Source organism: Malus domestica, chromosome 16 (assembly GCF_042453785.1).
Source record: "Malus domestica chromosome 16, GDT2T_hap1".
Classification (NCBI taxonomy): domain Eukaryota; kingdom Viridiplantae; phylum Streptophyta; class Magnoliopsida; order Rosales; family Rosaceae; genus Malus; species Malus domestica.
This window is the reverse complement of record NC_091676.1, coordinates 18,807,768-18,824,150: the sequence shown is the minus strand read 5'-3', so window position 1 is coordinate 18,824,150 and position 16,383 is coordinate 18,807,768. Positions and strand designations below refer to the sequence as shown.

At 38.6% G+C, this 16,383-nt stretch overlaps 1 protein-coding gene and 1 pseudogene across 1 annotated transcript; one reads left to right on the top strand and one right to left on the bottom strand.

Moving 5' to 3' along the window:
- Positions 1–915: 915 nt before the first annotated feature.
- Positions 916–3,213, top strand: LOC139193034 (uncharacterized; annotated as a pseudogene).
- A 10,666-nt stretch (positions 3,214–13,879) lies between these two features.
- Positions 13,880–15,972, bottom strand: LOC103453295 (AT-hook motif nuclear-localized protein 20-like). The gene has a single exon (XM_008392835.4). It carries the CDS (start codon positions 15,065–15,067, stop codon positions 14,231–14,233), a length of 837 nt encoding a protein of 278 aa, XP_008391057.4. The 5' UTR covers positions 15,068–15,972; the 3' UTR covers positions 13,880–14,230.
- Positions 15,973–16,383: the final 411 nt, after the last annotated feature.

Sequence of the window (16,383 nt, the reverse complement as noted above, 5' to 3'; positions counted from 1 at the left end):
TAATAGCCATAAACACTTTAGTTCGTGATGTATGTATAATTACACTAATTTTATACTATAATTTGTTTATTGATGCAGACTATTGGGTGAATTACAAAAAAGTGTACGAAACAGGGCAAAGCCTGAATGATCAATCATGGAGGTATGGGTTGGCTTTGAGTCTATTACATTTTGTGCAATGTACCTAAAAGACGTTGAGACTATGTTCAACCGACAGCAATGCAATAATGAAGGTGGTGTGAGAAGTGAAAAAAATTCTGTTTTTTCCCAAATTGCACAACCATTTGGCGAACCAATCAAAGGGGAGGCATTTGACAAAAAGGACATGGAGTAGCACATTGGTTTGTACTTAACAATTGTGACCAGACAATTACGTACCTAGATGAGCATGAAGAGTTCATGAAGCAGGAACATCCTTCACATTTATATGCCAAAAAGCATCGTGAATTGTTTCCTTGATGGTTTCGTGAAAATGTAAGTTATTAGTGTTTGGATTTTTTACATAATTGTAAATGTTAAACTAACACGACATCTTTTGCCCATTTATTTAGGTGAAGAAATTGAAGGAAATTAATTTGCCTGCTTACAGTGAAGAATTGTACAACTTGGCGATTGGGCCCCTAAGCGCAGAATTGTACTCTGGTTGTCATGTAAATGGCATCAAGTTTTTGGCAGCTGATCACGATGACAAGTTTGGTACACAAAAGAATGGGGTACATGTACCGGGTGCAAGGGACATTGTAGATAAGTGTTGTGCAATTGCTTTACAAAGACCGATGTCAAGTTATCCTCTTTAAATGTCGCTGGTTTGATATAAACCCACATCGGGTTGGAGGTGTTAAGCGAGGTGATAATTTGCTATCGGTCAACACTAATAGATGTTGGTATAACGACGACCATTACATTTTGGCAAGGATGGCTAAACAAATTTTCTACATAGATGACCCTAAGGCCGTGAGGGGATGGAAAGTAGTTCAGAAGATTGAGCACAGAGGGGTGTATGATATTGGGGACCGAGATCCTGTTGCCGATGACGATTATGGTGACGTTGCTGACCAATAATTGGAGACTTCAACGGCACTTAATGCATACACACTGTGGGATATGACTATTGTACAAGAAACGTATTAGGTAGCTGGAGGTCTTGAAATCGAAATACCGATCGATTCCATTACGATTGACCTCGAGGATCTGCCGCGTTACAATGCACTTGAGTGCGCGAACGGCGATGTTGATGTGCCTACAGAAGAGGAGGAATGGAAGTTTGAATCTGACGATAATAATGATCTTTATTCTAGTTCAAACAAGGATTAATGAAAAATTGTGATGTATATTAATTAAATTTATCGAATGGTATTTAAAAATGTTGTATACAAACAAAAGTTTCCTTTAAAATTTGTAACAAAATGAAATTAAAAAAAAAATTATTTATTTAAACCAAAAAATAAATTAAATTTACAGTTATGCGCAACGACGTTGTATAAATATTTGTTGCGCAAATAAAAAAAAATTCATTTTTTTTCAAATTGTTTGCGTGACGAAAGTTTAAACATCTTCGTCGCACAAAAATGTAAAATTTTGATTTTTTTCCCCAAAGCTAGGCGCGTTTTTAATTCTGTTTGTACCATACTTAGGGTCTCCGTATTTAGACCTCATATAAATACTCGGGCGACTCAAATGTGATTATGTAATAAATAAAGGGGCAAATATGTAATAAGGAGCCATTATTCTACATAAGGACTCCTCGCTCTCCTCATTAGGGAGGTCAAGATTCAGACCATGGGAAGAGAGAAAATAGGCTAGAGAGCACACTGCCTCTAACCTTCTTGTATATTCACCATTCAGAGTGAAACAATATCAACATCAGTGTGGACGTAGCCCAAACATTAGGGTGAACCATGATACATCTTGTGTTCTTTACTTTCTTACAGATTCACGGTCGGATTTACGTTGTTCCAAGACCCCTTCGGTTTTATGCATCAACATTTGGCGCCGTCTGTGGGAAACGACATGAAAAGTTATGTCGGTTCTCTTTCATTTTTTTTCATCTCACCACCGTGAAACCTTCACAACCTCACCACTATCCACCGTGGATCTGTAAAACCAAGAGACACTCTCTCTTTATCTCTCTCGCTCGCTCCCGTAGATCCTTATTCTCATCTACCTCAGTCTCTGTCTTTATTTTCTTCCACCCAGCAAATTAGGCAAGCCATATCACGTTTCAATCCACTGAATCCCCCATTTCCTGGATCAGAAGTTAGCAAAACCCAAGAACCAAAACAAAAAGAAATCCAAAAGATGCAACCTTCAACCTCTCTTGTTTGATTCAGAAACCCCAGTTTATGAAGATCATCCAAATCCGACCCGAACCCATCTCCAAAACCCTATTTCCCGACTACCTATCTCGCCGCCCGCCGCATTCTCCCTCCCCATAGCCACCGACTCCACTACCAAGTTCCAAAACCAATACTTTCACCAGGTTTCGAAGCCCTAGGATTCCCTCCCAACCCTCACTATCTCGCCCCACGACGGTCTTCACTTTTGGCAGTTCATGATTGTCAGTTCAATTGCTGGCATGGTCGAACACATGGCTATGTTCACGGTCGACACCGTTAAAACCCATATGCAAGCTCTTGGGTCGTGCCCGATTAAGATCGTCGGACTCCGGCAAGCCTTTCGGTCAATTTTGAAGTCCGAGGGCCCTGCTGGGCTCTACCGCGGGATTGGAGCTATGGGACTTGAGGCGGGCCCGGCACATGCCGTCTACTTCCCGGTGTACGAGATGGCCAAGAAGTTTTTCTTAGGTGGGAACCCGAACAAGCCGGCTGCCCACACGATTTTTGACGTGTTCGCAACGGTGGCGAGTGACGCTATTTTTACCCCGATAGATATGGTGAAGCAGAGGTTGCAGCTGGGGACTAATTTGCACAGCCTGTACAAGGGGGTATGGGATTGTGTGCATAAGGTGTTCAAGGAAGATGGGTTTAGGGCATTTTACGCTTCTTACAGACGACTATGTTGATGAATGCGATGGATATGGCGGTGCATTTCGCGATGTGCGAAGCGGCAAATAGGGCTTTGAATGAGATTTCGCCCAAGCATGCGGATGACGAGAGGTTGATTGTTCATGCCACTGCTGGTGCCACAGCTGGAGGGTTGGTTGCGGTGGTCACTACGCCGCTTGATATGGTGAAAACACAATTACAATGTTAGAGTAATGGAGCAAAAAGGAAGTAAGAAGTGTGGTACTTGGTTTCTATAAGTGTTGTGCACATCGAATTACGTCGAAGGTACTATGCACATCGTCTTCACTTTTGGCTAGAGGATGGGCTAAATGTGGGTCTTGCAAGTGAAGACGTGTTTTTCACCGAAGGATGGGCTAAATGTGGGCTGTACTATGATGTTGTTGAGAGAATATTTCAGAAAAAGAAAAAGGGAATAAATGAGCAGAGAATGAGCGGAGAGATCAAGAAAAGAAAATGGGTGGTGTCGAAAAGGTTGTCCAAGCAGCTGTGACTTTAGAGAAAAGAATATTGCCCTTAATCATGTCATCAAGCGACACATCCAAAGCAGTCGCTCATGGAGAAAAGTCAAGACAGGAAAACAAAAAGCAAAAGCAGAAAAAATGAGGAAAATGATAAAAAAGGAAAAGATGTCTGGAGATGGAGAAAAGCCGAGGAAGTGGAAAGCATGGCACACCCATACCCACTGTCATTGATGAATATTTTATTAAGTTGTTTTCTGCAAACTGGAGCAATTATTGTATTATTATACTGATGTGTAAAGAAGGCAAAAAAAAAAAGTACGTCCAGTACTCCAAAATTATTTGCCAGCCTACCGCTATTATCACCAACCAGGTGATCAAAAGTACGTCCAGTACTCCAAAACAAATTATTCGGCAGCCTGCCGCTAGTATCACCAACTAGGTGATCAAAAGTACCTCCAATACTCCAAAATTATTCGGCAGCCTGCCGCTATTATCACCCACTAGGTGATCAAAAGTACGTCCAGTACTCCAAAATTATACATGAGCATCACTCATGTCAATCATACATAAACATTCATGACCATCATTCATGTCAACATTCATGAGCATCACTCATGTCAACATCCATGAGCATCAATCATGTCAATAAACATAAACATTCATGAGCATCATTTATGTCAACCAACTTCGAAAGCTTCATTTACAGAGCTCCAGCTTCGAGAGTTCTAGCTTCAAAAGCTTCATTTACAAAAGCTCTAGCTTCAAAGCTTCACTTGCAAAGCTTCACCTACAAAGCTTCAGTGCAAGGTATACAAAAACCGCCTCTGAACAATCGCCAGTTTGGCCTATACATGGATTCAATTTGCAGTCTCCAGCCAATAGACTCTATTGACTGAAGACTTAGGGGACTACACTATGTACCATATATTGGGCCTCATGAAAAATACTTGGGGGACTTAGCCCATTATTTATGTACTGATGAGCGAACCCTTATTCTATAAAAGGAACTCCCTCAACATCATTAGAGAGTATCGCCACCTACTGAGCAACCGCCTCGCCGCGAGCATCAACTCTAGCCCATCATTTATGTATTGAAGAGCGAGCCCTTATTCTATAAAAGGAACTCCCTCACCATCATTAGAGTGTATCGCCGCCTACTGAGCAACCGCCTCGCCTCGAGCATCAACTCTAGCCCATCATTTATGTATTGAAGAGCGAGCCCTTATTCTATAAAAGGGACTCCTTCACCATCATTAGAGAGTATCGCCGCCTGCTAAACAACCGCCTCGCCGCGAGCATCAACTCTAGCCCATCATTTATGTATTAATGAGCGAGCCGTTATTCTATAAAAGGGACTTCCTCATCATCATCAAAAAGCATCACCGCCTCGCCGCGAGCATCAACAATAACCTATCATTTATGTATTGAGGAACGAGCCCTTATTCTATAAAATAGACTCCCTCACCTTCAACGCCACAAGTCGAGCCAACCAAGGCAACAGAAGCCACAAGCCGAGCAGCCTCGCAAAATATGCTACTTCTAGTTAAGCATCATTTCAGATTAAGCACTGCCTCATATCGAGTATCAGTTCTAGACGACATCTAGTTACTTCGGCCCACACATGGACTAAATTTCAAGTCTCTAGCCAAAAGACTTTCTTGACTGAAGACTTAGGGGACTACTGTTTGTACCATACTTAGGCCTCCGTATTTAGACCTCGTATAAATACTTGGGGGACTCAAATGTAATTATGTAATAAATAAAGGGGCAAATATGTAATAAGTGAGGAGCCCTTATTCTATAAAAGGACTCCCCACTCTCCTTATTAGGGAGGTCAAGATTCAGACAATGGGAAGAGAGAAAATAGGCTAGAGAGCACACTGCCTCTAGCCTTCTTGTATATTCACCATTCAGAGTGAAACAATATGAACATCAGTGTGGACGTAGCCCAAACATTAGGGCGAACCATGATACATCTTATGTTCTTTACTTTCTTGCATATTTACGGTCGAATTTACGTTGTTCTAAGACCCCTCCGGTTTTGTGCATCAACAAATTCAATGCCTTAACTCTGTGTCTCCCACTCAGACTCACTCAATCTATCTCTCGATTCTATCTGATTCTCTCAAGCTTCTCTCTCCCTCTCTCGCTCAATTCTCTCAAACTCCTATCTCCTTCTCTCTCCCTCTCTCACACTCTCTATATCTCATACTCACTACCTCAAGCTCCTTTCTCCCTCTCTCGCACTCTGTGTGTTTCTTTGTCTCTCTGACTATCTCGCTATCCACGGTACTCTGACGCCACACCCTCTCCATGCCGTAGCAATATTACTAGGTAAGCACCTAGTAATTACAACATTTAGGGATTTAGGGTTAAAATTGGGTTGGAATTAAGGGATTTAGGGTTAAAATTGGGTTGGGATTTAGGGAATTGGGAATCCTGGGTTAGGGATTTACGGTTGGAATTAGGTTTGAATTGGGAATCCTAGGTTAAATCTCTGTGCATGTAGCTATACATTTATCCCAAGTTGTAAACCAGCCTATAAAATTATAATTCAAGTGTTGATTGAAATGTTTATTTCTTGCAATTACTTGGTCAATTTTATTTCGAGATTCGTAGAGTTTGGATTTGAACCATGTTCTTTCGGGTTTATATGATTGAATTGTATGTTGTCAATTTTCTTTTTCAAATTTTCTGTTAAATAATTCTCCTTTTGTAGTATTTACAGCACTTCAATTTTCACCTGAAGCTTCAGTTCAATTGGTGCATGAATTTCATTGATTTCTTTGGTTTTTGTTTTAGGGTTTTGGTGGTCGAATAAAACCCAGAATTGGGGAACATAGCAGTGAGTCGAAGGTACCAATTTTTGTGGTTTTTACTTTCGTGCATGAGTTATATAAACCCTCTTGAGATACCAACTAGTTGAGATAACAAAGTGTTCACCATAGTATACATCCAAATCCATGTATGTTTATAATTAGTCTATGTCCTATCGAGTCTTCATGACTCTCATGGATTAATAGCAATTTAAGCATATCATGTTGGATAACAAAGTGTTCACCATAGTATCCATCCAAATCCTCATTCCTGGTTGTGATCAAAATTTAGTTTCATAGAAGAAATTTCTAAAAGACCAGATCAAAATAGTAAATTAGTTAAAAAAGTATAGTTTGCATACCTTGTGACTACAAGACTGGCCAAATGGCGGTGAGCTCATAAAGGTTCACCATTGACACATTATCATTTGATCCCTCATATAACTCTGCCCACATATCAAGGAGGGCATCAATAGGGATTCTTTGGTATTGGGGAAATAAAGCAAGGTCTATGAAATAATCCTTGACAGGGGCCATTTCTATATTTAGTTATCTAAGCAACTTTTGAGGAGTGCAAGCAAACTTTTCTCTGAATCAAGAATAGAAGAACTTTTTGATAATTCTGTGTTTGATTCTCCATTTGTTTATAGGCTGATTGCGAAATGACATCCCTTTCATGCATGAGTTTTTTGCTTTATTTTTTTGTGATATGTGACATGCATTACAAAGTAAGCCTTCATATTATAACCTATTATGTGAAATGCTTTGGTATTTGTACAAGTTAGAAAATAAAATTGAGCTTCTATCACTCTTTGGATACATAAAGCAACTAGTGTGATGTTTGTGTGATTGAAAGATCGAATAACTTATAATTAGTGGCTTCAAGCATTGAAGAAATCATGGTTTATGGTTTTTTGGGTTTTGTTGTGTTGTTTTTCATTCACCTTATATATGCAAAATGAAATGCATATAATAATTTGATTATCTCATGATTGTTTTTGTAGATGTCAAACTTAATATCAAACCAGCGGGCAGCTAGTAAGGCCAGTGAGACACCTTCTCAATGAGGTAATGTTGTTGCCACCTCCACACCTGATTTGGACACAACGGGTGTCCCTCCGGTCGTGCCATTGGGGCCAACGGTGTCTACAGCTGCTGCGTCATCGACTTCTTCGATGACGCATCATGTCCTAAGTGCCCGATAGACTCATCGACGGCCCCTGATGTCTGAGGAGGCTCAACCATCTGGTGATGCTTCCTCTGTCCATGGAGAGGCGTCCCAAATAGGTAAGCTTGCTCCCTCCCTCCCTCCCGCCTTCTCCTCCTCTTCTGGTGTGTATTGCTGTAGATAGCTTATATGCAAACACATTTAACCAAAAAAATAAGGGAACATATAATTATGGAGATGCTTATTTAAAATGATTCTATATCCTTGACTGTATACACCAGTTGAAGTACTTCAAGCACAATAATCGTTCTGATCTTGTTTTCAAAGAGCATCATTATTAAATACTATTCTTGATTTTTGAAGAAACTTGTATGATTCATAAGAGCTAAGTACACCTCCCTAAAAAACCAAATGTGATGTAAAAGGAAGCATATATTAGCAATTGTAAGTATAATTTTGTTCACTGAAACATTGAGGGAAATTATTAAATTTAATGGAATTCCCTTATCATTAATCTGCTTTATTTCTAAAGTGACTTGATGCTGTTGAAATTTGTTTATTTTTTTAGAAAAACAGCAACATGCCTGTTTTAGATTTAAATTTTGCTATACTTCCCGAGCTCGAAAATCCTTGAAATTTAACACAACTTCATTTTAGGTGTCTACTTTGAATCGGGAAATTTTCATACTTTATGGTTAAACAAATTATTTTCTATGAATTTTACGGTATAGGTCGTTTTTGCAGTTTGTATTACTACAATAAGTCTTTAACTTTATTTCTTTGAGTTACCTTTGTAGTTTGCTACCTCTAATAATTGGGCAGCAAAGTTAAAAATATTTGATGCAAATCGATCTGATCTTTTAATTTATGTAGAGAATAACATGCATGCTAGCTAGTTATTTTGAAATGTGATTTTGACCTATATTAATGATTGTTAAGTAGCACTAAGAAGTCATATCAACAAGTTGTAAATTTTGTTTTAACATCCCAATTTGGTATAAACTATTTCAATTGTTGGGTGGATGTGTTGTTTATGTTGTTATAATATGTGTGGGATTTAGGAAATGTTATGGTTTTAAGGGAGGTTCTGCCAAATTTTCGGAAGAAAATAGAAATCGTCTAATGTTTACTTTGTTTATTTGGTAGGTCAAAAAAAAAATATCAGGGGCCCTTGTAGACTACAAAAGACTTCTCAGACCACTCGCACCACAACCCAGAAGATCACCATTACGTGGGATCCTCGACATCATGCGGCTGCAACAAAGAAGCAACATAGTGCGTTGGCCATCGACGTTGGCTGCGTCATCAAGAGCCATTGCCGCCTCAGGTGGGAGTCATGGAGAGCTGTGCCATAAGAAACCAAGGACAATGTGCCTTATGAATTATCGGCAAATATTTTCAACCTCAAATACTACATTCTTATTAAAGTATACAAAGATTATAAATTTTAACTACTATTTATTTGTTGAGTTTTGCAGCATTACTATGAGTTTTCCAACCTCGATTCCAACCAAATGGAGTACATCAACAACCTTTGCTCTAGTAGATTCACTCAACGGAAGAGCAACCTCCACAAGCATTATGAGCTATATGACGGTCTGAAGGTCGTTCTAGAAGTTGGGTGCCCTATGGAGTTGCTGGACCGTCGGGATGAATGGGAGTGGCTCTGTGGCCATTTTCAAGACGAGAAAGACTTGGTACGTATAATTTATATTTCAATAATATATTAATAAAAAATTACAATTTAAAATAAACATTTCATTTTTTTCATTCATTTGTTATAAATATCTAAACTAATACGTTTTTTTAATTCAACAGAAAAAAAAGTGAAGGTAAACTCGATCAATCGGTCAAAGAAGAAACTTCTTCATTCATCCGGGTCACGACTCTTGTCTTATAGGTTGGAGGAGTGACGTAAGGTAACTGTATATTTATTTTAAGTTTTCTAGTCCACCATGGTAGAGAAGGGCCAGACAATTTTGGAGGAGGTGGCTTTCCAGCTTTCCCTAGCCACCCCGATCGAGGAGGTGTTTCCCCTTGAGGATGCTGGGTTTCAGATCATAACTAACACACTTGATCAGACCCTCGATTGTCAGCATGGGAAGGAAAGCCCACCTTCGGGACCCGTCTACCTTATCCTCCAGGCAAAGAACTCAACAGGTCGATACGCTGACATTTGAAGTATCAGGCTTGAAGCAGCAGATAGCAGCCCAACAGTCTCAGATTGCGGACCAAAACAATTTGATGAACCAAATACATCGCGCATTTTAGATCTCTGGCACTCAATTCTATGACGTTGAACTATCTCCAGAAACAACCTCCCAGCCCCCCATCGCAGCAGCTTCATCCTCCCAGCCCCCCGTCGCAGCAGCTACGACCTCCTAGCCCCCTGACACAGCAACGACACCACCAGCCATCGATTGTGACGTCGCGGACTTCTTTTTTTAGTTTTGTTTTAAATTGTTTTCAAATTTAAAAATACTTTTTTCCATTGCATGTACATTTACAATAATTTTTCAATTCACTATTCCTCTTTACATTTTCTATTTTTATTTTCATTAAATTCACTTTTACATAAATGAAAAAAAAAATTACATTATTTATAAAACTAATTTACAAATAAATAATAAATAAATAAAAGATTATTTAAACAACTAATTTGAAAATTTTACTGTGACGGCCTCTATATCTGTCGCGCAAGAGTTTGTGGGTCGAACCTACATGTCCGTCGCACAAGAGTTTGTGGGTCGAACTTCAACGTCCGTTGCGCAAGACTTTGAGGGTCGAACCCGTGTCACCGTCGCGCAACAGTTTCCTCTTTGTCGCCTAATATGTTATTCCTAGTAGTGCACGTATATAAGGCTCATTGACCGTTTGATATACTTAACGATCACAAGACTGGATTTGGTTTATTTAGTGCATGTCCTAAGTCAATTTATGGACAAACCCAGGGTACCACATATAGATGCAACCCATGGTGTGCTGAGATACATCAAGAGCACACCAGTACAAGGCATTTTCTTCTCATCTACAAGCTCGTTACGATTGAGAGCTTTCTGTGATGCAGATTGCGTTAGAACATAGACACTAGAAGGTCCATGTCAGGCTATTATATAATGATTGGTGATTCACAAGTTTCTTGGAGGTTTTAGAAACGAACTATATCATCGAGATGATAGTTGAAGCAGAGTATAGGGCTATGACTTCCACATGTTGGGAATTATCAAGGTTGAAATACGTCGTCAATGACTTGGGAGTTAAGGATCCCCAAGCAGCCATATTGTACTGCGATAACTAAGCAGCGCTTCACATTGCATCCAAACCCTTTTTCCATGAGTGAAAAAAAACATATAGAAATACATTGTCATGTAGTTGAAAAGCTGCAAGAAGGCGTGGTCCGCACCGTGCATATGAACACACTTCAACAATTCCAAATATATGTTTGGTATTTATTGAAATTAAGTTGCCTACTTATTTCTTATAATATTGATACAATAATCAAATACATTATAGCAGAGATATGAAAGGAAAGAATGGTGTCCACATTCACAAAAACTGAAAGCTATATATTTGTTTCCTTCCCAATTTGTTCAAAGGAATGGGGGATCTTATGAACGAGAAAGAGTGTCAAGGACAAACAATATGAAAAAAGAGATTGAGATAGTTGTTTGAATGAGTAGAAAAATCATCAAGGGCCTGAACTGATAAAACTACAAAGATTTCGCAAAAGTTAATTTAATCACCGTACAAATATGAACAATAATAATAGGGTCTAGGGTTTTGTTTTGCTTACCTATGAAGATTCAAGAGACTAATAACTTGATTGGTGTAGAATGCATCAAAATTTTGTATCAATCTAGAACAGAAAGTAGTGAAGGTGCTAGAACAACGTTCATAGTGAAATTATCTCTTTCTTGCTCTCACATTTCTTTGGCGTTCTTCGCTGTGGGACACACACACACAAGGTTCTAAATGACGTTAGACACTAGTCGGGCGGTGAGCTGGGGCCTAGAGCATAGGCGGATTTAAGTAAATCTATTATATTTTGTGTAAATAAATGTATGCTTATACTTAAAATATATTATATAAGGAAAAATTAGTATACAGTCCCTAGTTCTTACTATTCATTGACTAAAACCTTATTAGTTTTCAAATTTTGATTCAAGTCCCTAGTATTAATGTGATAATGAATTTACATGTTTATTATATAATTTTTTAATGTAAAAATTAGTAATTAATTTAGGGTTTAATACTCACACCTCTATTAAACTTCTAATTAATTTTCAATTCAAACATTTCCAAAATAATAAAAAATTAAATTAAATTAAGTTTGTACCTATTAGTTTTTTTTATATATAAAAAGATTCTCAATTTTTTAATCTTAAATGTACCCATTCATATAATTTTTCATTTTTTTTAATCTTAAATGTACCCATTCTCAAATATATCAATTTGTTATATGTAAAATGTACCCTTTTTAATATAAAATCCATTCAAATTTTTTAATCCATGTTTAAACTTATATGAGTACATTCTTTTTTGTTGATTTGAGAATGTATCCATGTTTTGGTACAATAACTTTTTTTGTTAATTTTGGTTAATGTACCCATACATATATGTACACACACACACACACACACACACACACACACACACACACACACAATATAATAGAGAGTATAATTTATATTTTATTATTTTTAATCCCATAAATTATGGGTTTTATTTAAAATCTCATTAATATAAACAATTACAAATTTCAATTTTTAATTTTTAATTTAAAAAAAATATAGTAACTTACATTATTACATTAATGTCAGGGACCTCAATCAAAAACTAAAAATTAATAAGGTTTCAATCAAAGAATATTGATAGATAGGGACCGCATCTAAAGTGTCCCTATATATAATTTCATTATAAACTACAAAATAGAATGACATATATATTAGGAAGTATTGGAACATAATGAAAACATGGGGAACATGCATATAATGTGTATTCATTTAATTATTCAACAAGTCTCTTACAATTTATTGAAAAAAATAAAATGCAAAATAAAAGTCATCTATTTTCTGTCTAAGTGAGTTGCAACCTAGGCGAGTGCCTATGAAGGTTTGGGCAGTCTAGGCGGGTGCCTAGGCGGTCTAGGTGGGCACCTAAGCAAGTCTAGGGGTCCTTTCTTAATTTTCAAATGCCTAGACATTAATCGAAGCGGTGGCCAACCGCAGGCACTAGGCGGAGATTTTAGAATAGTGCACACACACATACACACACACACACACACACACACACACTTTTATTTTATTTTTTTTTATAAAAATGGGGATTAGTTGTGAAGTTCACATCACATCAAACTTTAACGATCCAAACCGTCTATTTTTCAAGTTGCACCTCATAGATCATCCTTACAAAGTATTAGCCAAATCAGAAATGTTTAAGACATTTAATTGAGTTCAAAAAAATTAACAAATACTTTGTTATATAAGAAGCAATGAAATTTTATCTTGATAATTAAATAGACAAATAGTTTCGGATTGAATTGAATTTTTGTAAGAATGATTTATGAAACGAGACTTACAAAATAGATGGTTCAGATCGTTGAAGTTCGAAGTAGAGTGGGCCCCACACCTAATTCCTATTTTTTTAAGAAATTGAGAATCTCTTTACATAAAATGCTTGATGCGCGCGCGCGCACGAATATATACATAATATTCGGACTGAAACCTTAATAAAAGGGTTTGATTCAACGTGACCATTTCTGACAGGAGAAAAAAAGAAGTCGGGCTTTGGACACAATTTAATTTCAACTTCCTTACCTAATTCCTTGAGATTACACAGAAAGAGTTAATATAATAATTGAAAGAAAAAAAATTAACAAAGAAACCCTGTCCACACGTTAATTAACATTGGAAAAATGTATAATATATATGGATTCCATTACTATAAAAAAACACCTGATGATAAAGTCAAAAATAGACCTGGATGATCATTGATTCTTCTTGGCGAAACAGAAAGTTATATTATTTCAAAAGAGAAGGCCAAACCCTGTTTTTCTTCACTCAAACCCACACTTTCTCTGCAGAATAGCAACTATATTTATGAATTCAGTTCTGTAATCATATGACTAACCCGTTTTAACTTTTAACCCTAAACCCTAAGAACAAGGAAAAAAAAAAACCAAATAAAAAGTTAGGTGACAAAATGTTGCTGCTAATTTGATTCCTGCATGTTGGGAGCAAATTTCAGGTGTAAAATTTAAGAAGAATACAGAAACTATGTGCAACAATTAGCTGCAGAGAAAAAAACTCATCATATCATCCAAGTCCAGTCCATTATATCATGATAAACTATGAATCATTGGCACATCATTAAAAATTAGATCGAACCAAAATTCTCCACCAAGAAAAATTACACAATAAGAAATTAAATAGAATAACACATCAGTTTATGAACAATTAATTTGTAGCATAACTGAATTAAAGGACAGAAACCCAATTGGAAACTAGACATCAATTTTTTTTTTTCCTTGCAACTGAACATCTTAAAAGGCAGCGAATTAAACTCAAAGAAACTAAAGCTAAGCCAGATTTTATATTGTAACATCCACAGAAACACACCCCCAAAGTTTCTGTCCATCTTTAAGATCTTAATTCACATCTCTCACTTTTTAATCTTGTTTCTAAAATTTATATTTCAATACAACAAAATACAAATCCTCCCACCTCTTCAGTTTCTTCTCACTTTTTCCTAGAAAGGTAGTCATGAATACGCCCAATTAGCATACGCCTCATGCCCAAGCTGTCCATGGCCACCATTAGGGATCAGATTTGGAGGCAGATGATAGCTGTAAATATTTGGAAGTCCAGATGAAGGATCAGGGAGTTGCTGCTGCTGATGATGATGCCCCCCACTCCCCAACTGGGTTCCACTGCTCCCACCACCAGTTGGGGAACCTCCATTATTATGGCCTCCTCCACCCTCCTCATCCTCCTCAAGAGGCAACCTCTCATAAGTAGCATTTGCAAATGTTGCTGCCACCACCATCACTGGCCCTGCTGCCACTAGTGACCCCATCACACTGCCCCCAACCACCTGCCCCTGCCCGCCGGCTAAGTAAACCGTCAGCCCAGTAAACCCGGGAGGGGCGGGACCAGGAAGGAACGCCCCACTCAGAGACAAAATCTCAAACCTCCCATGAAGCGCCACCACAGCTCCTGGAGCCGCAGGTTGTCTTAGGGTTACGTTGGCGACCGAGCCACTCCCGCTAAGAATACACATGCCTCTCTGCCGCCGCCTAGCGAACTGCGCCACGCTCTCCGCCACGTCAGTGCCGCTGGCCACCTCCATGACATGGCTGCGGAGGGAGTTGGGGCTGTCACGGATGACGAAGATGGGAGGTTTGGGCTTGTTTTTGGATCCTGGAGGGCGGCCTCTTGGCCGGCGGGATCCAATCTCGACCGCACCTTCTTTGGGCTCAGTATGGTCTCTGTCGTCATCCTCGTCTCTGCCGCTGCTTCTGCCGCTGTTTTCGTTTATAGAGATTTCAAGGCCGTGCTGCTTGTTCAGCGTTGATGAATTGGTGGCTACCGGATCCATGCCCGGTAACCCCAAATTACCACTCCACCAGGGGTTCGCCAGAGTGGCAATTGATGATCAAATTCAGGGAAAGTATAACAAGGAGGAAATTAAAACTAAAGAAGACTATATAAAGACAAGCTCGTCAATTTGCCCTGTTTAACTTGTTTCACAGTTTGAGATCACCAAGCCAAAGCTATATGATGCAGACAGCTCATCAAGACGAAAAAAAAAAGAAAAACAAGAAGCAAAAGAAGCGAAGGAAGCTTGTGCAACCTAGTAGGAGAGAGTAGTAGAAGTTGATCAGAGAACTTGGGGAGAAGATAGAGAATTAGATTGAATTAATTGGTGATGTGAGGAACCCATTAGAGATTGAGTTACACAGGGTGATGAAGTGCAGGCCAAATTAGATGATCAGACGATGGAGAAGTGGTGAGATGAGATTAGTGGAGAGAATAAGGAACAGATGCAAAAACCCGTAAGCTTGATTAAAAGAATCAACTAAGAACAAAGAAGAAAGAGAGAATATTGAATAAAATTAAGAAAGCGCAGTAATACTAATACTAGCTCGCAGAAGGAAAAGACTGAAGCGAAATTAAGTGAGTATATATAAAAAATATACAAGTAGAGAAAACTAATTCAAAATTACAAAGTGTTCATGGGGTTTGGTGTTTAATAAGCGAAGCTCTGTTATGATTTGGGGAGCTGAGGAAGGTTATACCCTTTTTTCTTTCCCTCGATCTCTCTTGATCTCTCTTTAATCTCTCTCTCTCTCTCTCTCTCTCTCTCTCTCTCTCTCTCTCTCTCTTTAATAAGCGAAGCTCTGTTATGATTTGGGGAGCTGAGGGAGGTTAGACCCTTTTTTCTTTCCCTCGATCTCTCTTGATCTCTCTTTAATCTCTCTCTCTCTCTCTCTCTCTCTCTCTCTCTCTTTTTCTTTGTCTATATATATATATAAAAGAAGAAGATTAGTTTAGTGGTTGGCGGGTGCTTTTTTTTGGAGGAGAAGGAAGAGAAGGAGGGGTCTTGGGAAGGGTTAGGGTTTCGTGGGGCCGCGTGCGCGTGGGGAGGTGGTGATCACGTCGTTGTCTTGGGCCCAACATACATGTCAATCAGCCCTAATTGTGTGTTTTGTCTGTGAGTGTGCGTCCGTGTGCATCACAGTACTAAGAAAGGCTGGGGAGGACTGAGAGTGAAGGATCTGTTGATGGATGGTGTTGCTCTAGCTACTACTACTGCTACTTGTTACTACCAGATGCTCACAACCTTTCTCCATGGCCTCCCTTTTTTCAGTTTTAATGTACAGTTTTTTTTCCTAAAATAGGTCTTAACCCATG

Bases quoted from the DNA above. Each gene is read 5' to 3' on its own strand.
- LOC103453295 (XM_008392835.4), bottom strand. From the start codon at position 15,067: ATGGATCCGGTAGCCACCAATTCATCAACGCTGAACAAGCAGCACGGC.